Raw genomic sequence first — 9,372 nt, forward strand, 5'->3', positions numbered from 1 at the left:
ACAACGTAATCAACTTTAGAACACGTCCTGGCCTACCACCTGATGTACGCCCAAAGCTATGATCTGTAGCTTCCCTAAATCGCAACTCTGTGCCACGGGAGAGTTTTAGCCTCCGCGATGATGGGCAAATCTGGAAATTTGTCAAGTCTGGTGAGTCGTGGATAAGGGATGCCAGTTGGACTGAGCAGACTGCACCCACAACAACAACTGGCAATACAAAAATCTTGGGAAACTAACCAAGAACAATCAGCCATCCCCTGTATATCATCATCTGAAATCCAGATATAAACTGCTGTCCTTGAATGCCCGTAGTTTATGCAACAAGGTGCATCCTTTTGACTCCTACGTCAAAAGTATCAACCCAGATTTCATCACAGTCACGGAAACATGGGCACACTCTGCACTCTGTGATAGAGTTTTCAGCATAGCCGGCTACAACCTGTTCTGCAAAGACTGCATTAATCGCCGTGGAGGGGGTGTAATGATTTATGTTCGATCAAATCTATCGGCTATCCCCTGTGATGATTTGAACCAATCTCAGCAGGAAGTATTTTTCTGCAATATACACATGACCATGTCAACACTTCTGCTCAGAGTTGCTTACCACCCCCCAAATTATCGTCAAGACGCACAGCTTTTTGATATCCTCAGAGCTGCTGCGTATGTTTATATTGCGGGCGACTTCAATTTCCCTGAGATTGACTGGGAGGCCTTCCGTTGGCCGCAAAGTGTAGACGATTTCCTTGAACTGGTGCTGAATTCAAATTGGTCCCAAGTCGTTACCTCCCCCACAAGAGGCAACAACACTTTGGATCTGCTACTTACTGCTTCTCCTGAAACAATCATTAGTGTCACTACTGAAGAACCCTTAGGTGACTCTGATCATTCCATGATCATGGCCGACTTGTCTCTGATTGGTTGTAACAAAAAACACAACCATCTTCAAACTGCCCGCTTTGACTGGAATAAAGCAGACTGGAGCTCTTATTGTACTGAGCTGCAACGCCCAAACTGGCTCGAATTTTATGCCTCTGGAGATCTGGACATTATACTCCAGAACATATTGAATTCAATATGAGCGGCATGTGCAGCATCAGTACCATGCAAGCACAAAAAACCACCCAATACTGCAATTTGGGAAACTACAGCAGTCCGACTTTCCAGGAAAGAACGCCGTAATGCTGAACAGGAATACAAATTGCACAAATCAGAGGTCAACAGGAAAAAGCGCAATAGGTCAGCCAACCACCTCAAGAAGGTGCATTCGAACAGCGCATAGCAACCAATCCTGACAGCAAAGTGTTCTGGAAGTATGTACACTCAAAGCAGAGACCCCACTCTCCAGTTGGTCCCCTTTGCAATCCCCACACAGGACAGATTACTGGCAATCCCGAAGAATGTGCAGAAATCATTGCTGGATGCTATGCCGGCATCTTTACTGTCGAAGACCAAAATGTTCCATCTTCAGCACCACTGACATCGGACTCTATATCTACTATGCAATTTACACCAGCAATGCTACAACGCCACCTTAAGAATAAACGTAACTATGCCTCTCCTGGTCTCGATGGTGTTACATACTTACTTCTCAAATGCGGTGGGTACTTTCTTCTAAGCCAACTTCCTCTATTCTTCCAATTCTGTCTTGACAATGGTGTTACTCCAGAACAGTGGAAAACTGCCAGTGTTATCCCTCTGTTCAAAAAAGGCGGCCGCACATCGCCTGTCAACTATCGCCCCGTTAGTCTTACTAGCTCCATCGCCAAACTGATGGAATCCTGTATCAGGGAAACCCTCTGGAACTTCTGGAAGTCTCACAGCCTCATCCAGCCGTCACAATTTGGATTTATTCCTAACTCCAGCTGCTGTAATCAACTCATCGAGTTTCTTGAGGGCGTTACCCAAATCACTGATCACGGATCCTGGGTGGATGTTGTTTACCTGGACTTTGCTAAGGCTTTTAACTCTGTGCCACACAAAAGACTTATGGTGAAGCTCTCTGTGTTGGGCGTAAGAGACAAACTCTATAACTGGTTGAAGTCCTTTATTTTCGGCCAAAAAGAGGTTGTCACAGTTCTAGGACAGCACTCTTCGCCCTATGAGATGACATCTGGTGTACCACAGGGATCTGTTCTTGGCCCCCTTTTATTTGTTGCATATGTTAATGACATAGATGCCAACTTAAAGAATGCCACAGTGCTGAAATATGCAGATGACATCAAGCTGTACCTCGAAATAAAGAGGTCAGATCCTGTATACTATTGATCTCTATTGCAAGCAGACCTGGACACAATGCAGCAGTGGATCATGGACTGGCAACTCAAGCTGGTTGTGGACAAATGTACCACTATGCATTTTGCGGGGAGAAACCCAGCGTCCACCTACTCCCTCCACAACACTAGTCTCAAAAAGTCTTCATGTGAACGTGACCTGGGTGTTATTGTCGAGAGTGATTTGCATTGGACAAAACACATCACTAAAATTGTTAAGAAGGCTGAGGGTGTCTTGGCATCACTCACCAAATCCTTTGTGAGCCGCTCTCCGACTATCTATCTGCGGCTTTATATAGCTATGGTAAGACCTCACCTGGAATTTGCATCACCGGTCTGGAACCCCTATCTTGGCCAGGATATCAATCATCTGGAAGCCGTTCAGCGACGTGCAACCAAAAGAATACCTTCCATCAGGCATTTGCCATATTCTGAACGCCTTACTTCCCTGGGCATGGACATATTGAAACTCCGATGTCTGGTAGCTGACTTGGCAGACACCCATAAAATTATCAACCATCGTACAAACAATAACTCTGAGCACCTTTTCAAACTCCACCCATCTAACACCCGTGGACATATTTACAAAGTCAGAAAACAGCACAGCTCCCATGACTTCAGGAAATATTTTTTCACACTGAGAGTTGCTGAAGCATGGAACAAACTGCCGGCATCAGTTGTGAGTTGTCGGAGCACTGCATCCTTCAAAACTTACATGCTTCCTGAGATTCGCCAACACTACACCTGATTTTCTCCCCTCCATACACACACAAGCATGTATCTGACTCATACATTGTTCGCTTTCCAGACATTTGTACATTACTGCATATGCTTTATACGCACTGTCTGACAAGTTGTGGTGCACCTGAGCACTGTATACAATTATTTCATTATATATTATATTATAAATCAACCTAGAACAGTAAAGAAACTTGCTGCCGTTTGACACCATTGTCAATATGTTGTTTTCCACAGATGTCACCTGGGTTATCCATATTCATACCTGTGACTCTGCCATGTTAAGACTGGAAGAAAAACAGATTCTAAAGGTATGTATTACTCTTTACTCTTTTACTTGTTTCAGTCGTTTGACTGCGGCCATGCTGGAGCACTGCCTTTAATCGAGCAACTCGACCCCGGGACTTATTCTTTTGTAAGCCCAGTACTTATTCTATCGGTCTCTTTTGCCGAACCGCTAAGTGACGGGGACATAAACACACCAGCATTGGTTGTCAAGCAATGCTAGGGGGACAAACACAGACACACAAACACACACATGCATATATATATATATATATATATATATATATATATACACACCTCGTCTGGCACCCGTGCCGGTGATACGTAAAAGCACCATTCGCTCATGGCCGTTTGCCAGCTCTGCCTGGCCCCGTGTCGGTGGCACGTAAAAGCACCATCCGTTCGTGTCCGTTGCCAGCCTCGCCTGGCCCCCGTGCCGGTGACACGTAAAAGCACCGTCCGTTCGTGGCCGTTTGCCAGCTCTGTCTGGCCCCCGTGCCGGTGACACGTAAAAGCACCGTCCGCTCGTGGCCGTTTGCCAGCTCTGTCTGGCAACCGTGTCGGTGGCACGTAAAAGCACCATCCGCTCGTGGCCGTTTGCCAGCTCTGTCTGGCAACCGTGTCGGTGGCACGTAAAAGCACCATCCGTTCGCGTCCGTTGCCAGCCTCGGCTGGCCCCTGTGCCGGTGACACGTAAAAGCACCGTCCGTTCGTGGCCGGTTGCCAGCTCTGTCTGGCCCCGTGTCGGTGACACGTAAAAGCACCATCCGTTCGCCAGCTCTGTCTGGCACCTGTGCAGGTGGCACGTAAAAGCACCGTCCGTTCGTGGCCGGTTGCCAGCTCTGTCTGGCCCCGTGTCGGTGACACGTAAAAGCACCATCCGTTCGCCAGCTCTGTCTGGCACCTGTGCAGGTGGCACGTAAAAAACACCCACTACACTCGCGGAGTGGTTGGCATTAGGAAGGGCATCCAGCCGTAGAAACACTGCCAGATCTGACTGGGCCTGACGAAGCCTTCCAGCTTCACAGACCCCAGTTGACCCGTCCAACCCATGCTAGCATGGAAAGCGGACGCTAAACGATGATGATGATGATGATGATGATATATACGACGGGCTTTTTTCAGTTTCCGTCCACCAAATCCACTCACAAGGCTTTGGTCGGCCCGAGGCTATAGTAGAAGACACTTACCCAAAGTGCCATGCAGTGGGACTGAACCCGGAAATTGTGGTTGGTAAGCAAGCTACTTACCACACAGCCACTCCTACGCCTATTTTATTTATTTATTTCATCAGCATCATCATTGTTTCCTGTCTGTTTTCCGTGCTAGCATGTGTTGGATGGTTTGCAAAGAGCTGGTAAGGCCGACTGCTGTATCAGATTCTACTGTCTGTTTTGGGGTGGCTTCTACAGCTAGATGCCCTGAGATTACAGACTTGCTGGGGCACCACCTTGAAGGGTTTTGTCAAACAAACTGACACCAGAATGTTCTTTTAAGCCAGGTACTTATTCTCTCAGTCACGTTTTGTCAAACCATTAAGTACAGGGAGGTTAACAAACTAACACTGGTTGTCAAGCAGTGGTGAGAGACTAACACAGACTGACAGACACACACATAAATATCTACAAAATCAATAGATGCCACAAAAGTGACGGAAGGTGCTGGCCAGCACTGCTTATGCTAAAAATAAGAATTAAATTAACCCTAGGACCGCTCAAGCCCTATACTTAATGACTGACGAAGGGAGGTAACTCCCTTGCGTGTATAGCCATATCGCAATTTCGAATTTCGGTGAAGACCATCTTAATTCTCATCAGTGACTCTTAACGCCTAGGGTGAAACTTAACTACCCTTATCAATCTTAAAAGAAAAACCACTGAATGACAAGGAGCACCGCCTTTAATCTATCGGTCTCTTATTCCGAACCGCTAAGTAACGAGGACATAAACACACCAGCATCGGTTGTCAAGCAATGCTAGGGGACAGACACACACACACACACACACACACACACACACACACATATATATATATATAATATATATATATATATATATATATATATATATATATTGGAAGGTTTGGAGATGATGTACAGGTATTATATATTAGAAGAAATGAGGTAATCATATCATTCAGATTATTAGCGCTTTCTCCCATTCCAGTGGGGTTTTCAAATCAAATTGATTTGAAAACCCCACTGGAATGGGAGAAAGCGCTAATAATCTGAATGATATGATATATATATGTAAAAAATGTAATATATAAATAAATATCTATAAATATGAACCATCCGATCTTCTGATTACCTCATTTCTTCTAATATATATATATATATGTATACGATGGGCTTCTTCCAGTTTCCGTCTACCAAAACCACTCGCAAGGCTTTGGTCGGCCCTAGGCTAATGTAGAAGACACTTGCCCAAATCCACTCGCTTCTTTGATGAGAATTAAGATGATCTTCACCAAAATTCAAAATCGCGATATGGCTATACACGCAAGGGAGTTACCGCCCTTTGTTAGTCATTAGTGCTTCAGTGGACTTGGGGTTAATCTAACTCTTATTTTAACATAAGCTGTGCTGGCCAGCAACTTCCATCACTTTTGTGACCTCTATTAATTTTGCCTTGAGGTTCATCATCATCATCATCATCGTTTGATGTCCATTTTCCATGCTGGCACGAGTTGGACGGTTTGACTATTCTAATTACAAATAAGCCACTCTTTTAAATTGTTGTTCATAAATATATACATATATTCGCACACAGATATATGATGGGCTTCTTTCAGTTTCCGTCACCCAAATCCACTCACAAGGCTATAGCAGAAGACACTTGCCTAAGGTGCCACACTGTGGGGCTGAACCTGGAACCATGTGGTTGGGAAGCAAGCTTCTTACCACACAGCTGCATCTGTGGCCATCATCATCATCATCATCGTTTAACGTCCGTTCTCCATGCTAGCATGGGTTGGACGGCTCGACCGGGGATCTGGGAAGCCAGAAGGCTGCACCAGGCTCCAATCTTATCTGGCAATGTTTCTACAGCTGGATGCCCTTCCTAACGCCAACCACTCCGTGAGTGTAGTGGGTGCTTTTTATGTGCCACCTGCACAGGTGCCAGGCGAGGCTGGCAATGGCCACGGTCGGGTTGGTGTATTTTACGTGCCACCGGCACGGAAGCCAGTCGAGGCGGCGCTGGCATCGGCCACGAGTCGGATAGTGCTTTTTACGTACCACCAGACCAGTGATCCTGGCCGGTTCAATTCGATTTCGATTTGTCCAAAGTAAAGCATAGATCCAAACTCTGTCTCTTTGTGATTTAAAGCTGGTGTCAAAAAGCATTTTGTCTTTTGTAGAATTTTCCTTGGATTGAAGCTGAAGAAAAACAGAAAAACATGTCCAATTCGTCGCTGGTGCCAATGAAGACTGTGAATTCAGATATTGTGAAGGTAAAGAGTTAATTTTGATTATTTTTTCTTATACCTGCAGTTATCATCATGATCTTCATCGTTGTTTTAACCCTTTAGCTACCAACCTGCCTGAAAGCATTTATACTCTCTTTACTCTTTTACTTGTTTCAGTCATTTGACTGCGGCCATGCTGGAGCACCGCCTTTAATCGAGCAACTCAACCCCGGGACTTATTCATTGTAAGCCCAGTACTTATTCTATCGGTCTCTTTTGCCGAACCGCTAAGTGACGGGGACATAAACACACCAGCATCGGTTGTCAAGCAATGTTGGGGGGGGACAAACACACACATGCATATATATATATACATATATACGACAGGCTTCTTTCAGTTTCCATCTACCAAATCCATTCACAAGGCTTTGGTCGGTCCGAGGCTATAGTAAAAGACACTTGCCCAAGGTGCCACGCAGTGGGACTGAACCCGGAACCATGTGGTTGGTAAACAAGCTACTTACTACACAGCCACTCCTTATGATACAAATTTCCCATTTTAAAGTAATCTAAATTAAAATTTCATGTTAATTTATGTTCCAAGCCTCAGCTGAATAGTGTCAGAAATATTTTAACATTTCTTTTTTATTATTTTCAAAATTAGTTGATAAAAAGGCAGTGTATTTCACCAGAAATATGGTAATGAAAGGGCTAATGTCTCCCTTTCCATGATTGCATGAGGCTAACAGAATTCATTGAGGCAGATTTTTTTATGTCTAACCATGGGGGGTGGGGAAATATTACCTAGCTTCACAACAGGTGAGGTGTAATGACAGGAAGGACATCCAGCTATAGAAAATGTACTTCAATAAACTCTGACCCTCTACCATTATATTTGTGAAGCTCGAGGGACCCACAAAGCCAGGCTGAGAACTGCCGCTTTATGTAGTCTGCAAACCTACAAGAAATAGCAGCCGAATCTCCCTTAACACGTTTATATTTAGATTACTCTGTCCAATGTAATGCTTTTTTCTTTCTTTTACTTGTTTCAGTCATTTGACTGTGGCCATGCTGGAGCACCACCTTTAGTCGAGCAAATCGACCCCGGGACTTATTCTTTTGTAAGCCCAGTACTTATTCTATCGGTCTATTTTGCCGAATCGCTAAGTGACGGGGTTAATGCTTTTTTATTCCCATTGATTTGTATTAATCATTGATTATCTCACAAGAGATGAGGAGAGACCAACTTGCAAGGCCTCCACAATGACGGGAAGAGGATTTAATCAAAGAATGATGCAATCAAGACAGAAATGGAAGTGCATTGTGACCAGCGGTGTATAACCGCATCTGATGGTCTGATTGATGCTGTGATAAGGTGTGCTTAGTCAGGGCTGACCGTGGCTTATTCAATATCAGCATCATTTTACGTTAAAAGAGAGAAAACGAAATGAAAAACCAACACAAATTAACTCTCTTTACTCTCTTTTACTTGTTTCAGTCATTTGACTGCGGCCATGCTGGAGCACCGCTTTTAGTCGAGCAAATCGACCCCGGGACTTATTCTTTGTAAGCCCAGTACTTATTCTATCGGTCTCTTTTGCCGAACCGCTAAGTGACGGGGACATAAACACACCAGCATCAGTTGTCAAGCAATGCTAGGGGGACAAACATATACATACACATACATATATATACATACATATATACGACAGGCTTCTTTTCAGTTTCCGTCTACCAAATCCACTCACAAGGCATTGGTCGGCCCGGGGCTATAGCAGAAGACACTTGCCCAAGATGCCACGCAGTGGAACTGAACCCGGAACCATGTGGTTGGTTAGCAAGCTACTTACCACACAGCCACTCCTGCGCCTCTTATTATGTTTTTTGGATTTATTTCAGATGCAATTATTTGTTGAGGAGAGTTCTTTGAAACGGAAGCTGGACACTTGATGAATAAATACCAAGAGAATTGTATTTTCTCTTCAAACAGAAGAAAGACCATTTGCCGATGTGTGTGTGTGTGTGTGTTGTTGTTGTTGTTGGGATAGCGTCTTTGTACAAAAGCTTTGTCATTGGATAACACATGCTTGTTGTTGTTGTTGCTGTTGTTAAAGTGTGATTTCAAAAAAAAAAAAAAAGAGAGAAACAAAAGAAGCCCCCTCCCCTCCAAACTGACCATTTATCACAGTAATCAGTGAAATCATTTTAGTCTGGGACTAAATCACTTCGAAGCCGTCTTCTGTGAGAGAACAAACTAGAAACCTCATTAATTATGCCATGTTGATCAGACGTGTTACCAAAGTAAGTGTCTGTATATATTCGTGTACCTAAATAACATAAATGTACTTTGATTTTATCCATGTCATCTTTGCAGTTAATTAATAACTTTCACCTGTTGATTGCTCGTTATCTAACGGTAAGCCTCTATTGTCTATTCAATTGATTGTATGCATTAATTATCATTATTAGGTGCCAAACTGGCTCAGTCGTGTCACCCTCTCCTCTCTGTATCACTATGTGTCTTTCTCCCTCTCCTTCGATTACTTTAGTTCAGCCAAGACCTACTTCCTACTTCCCTACACACCACCCTATATAAACTAAAGCTTGCCACAGCCCCTCTTTACAACACCTAGATTCCTTGGCTGTGAAATACGTATCCCGGAAGATGAAA

The 9,372-nt window shown here is 44.1% G+C and overlaps 1 protein-coding gene across 4 annotated transcripts in view; it reads left to right on the top strand.

Moving 5' to 3' along the window:
- Nucleotides 1-9,372, top strand: part of LOC115224805 (mitotic spindle assembly checkpoint protein MAD2B) — a 52,984-nt gene that overhangs the window by 17,615 nt on the left and 25,997 nt on the right. For 2 of the 4 annotated variants that reach the window (XR_005003903.1, XR_005003902.1), the window contains exons 5-7: nt 3,246-3,319; nt 6,654-6,746; nt 8,601-8,728. Coding sequence is in view for 2 of the 4 variants with exons in the window: in XM_036513558.1 (XP_036369451.1) it covers nt 3,246-3,319; nt 6,654-6,746; nt 8,601-8,651 (218 nt within the window). In the remaining 2 variants the exon portion in view is untranslated. Of the gene's footprint in view, nt 1-3,245; nt 3,320-6,653; nt 6,747-8,600; nt 9,062-9,372 lie in introns of those variants that run through there. The other 2 variants (XM_036513558.1, XM_029795728.2) reach the window with 2 other exon arrangements.

The sequence above is a fragment of the Octopus sinensis genome, linkage group LG26 (assembly GCF_006345805.1).
Source record: "Octopus sinensis linkage group LG26, ASM634580v1, whole genome shotgun sequence".
Lineage (NCBI taxonomy): Eukaryota > Metazoa > Mollusca > Cephalopoda > Octopoda > Octopodidae > Octopus > Octopus sinensis.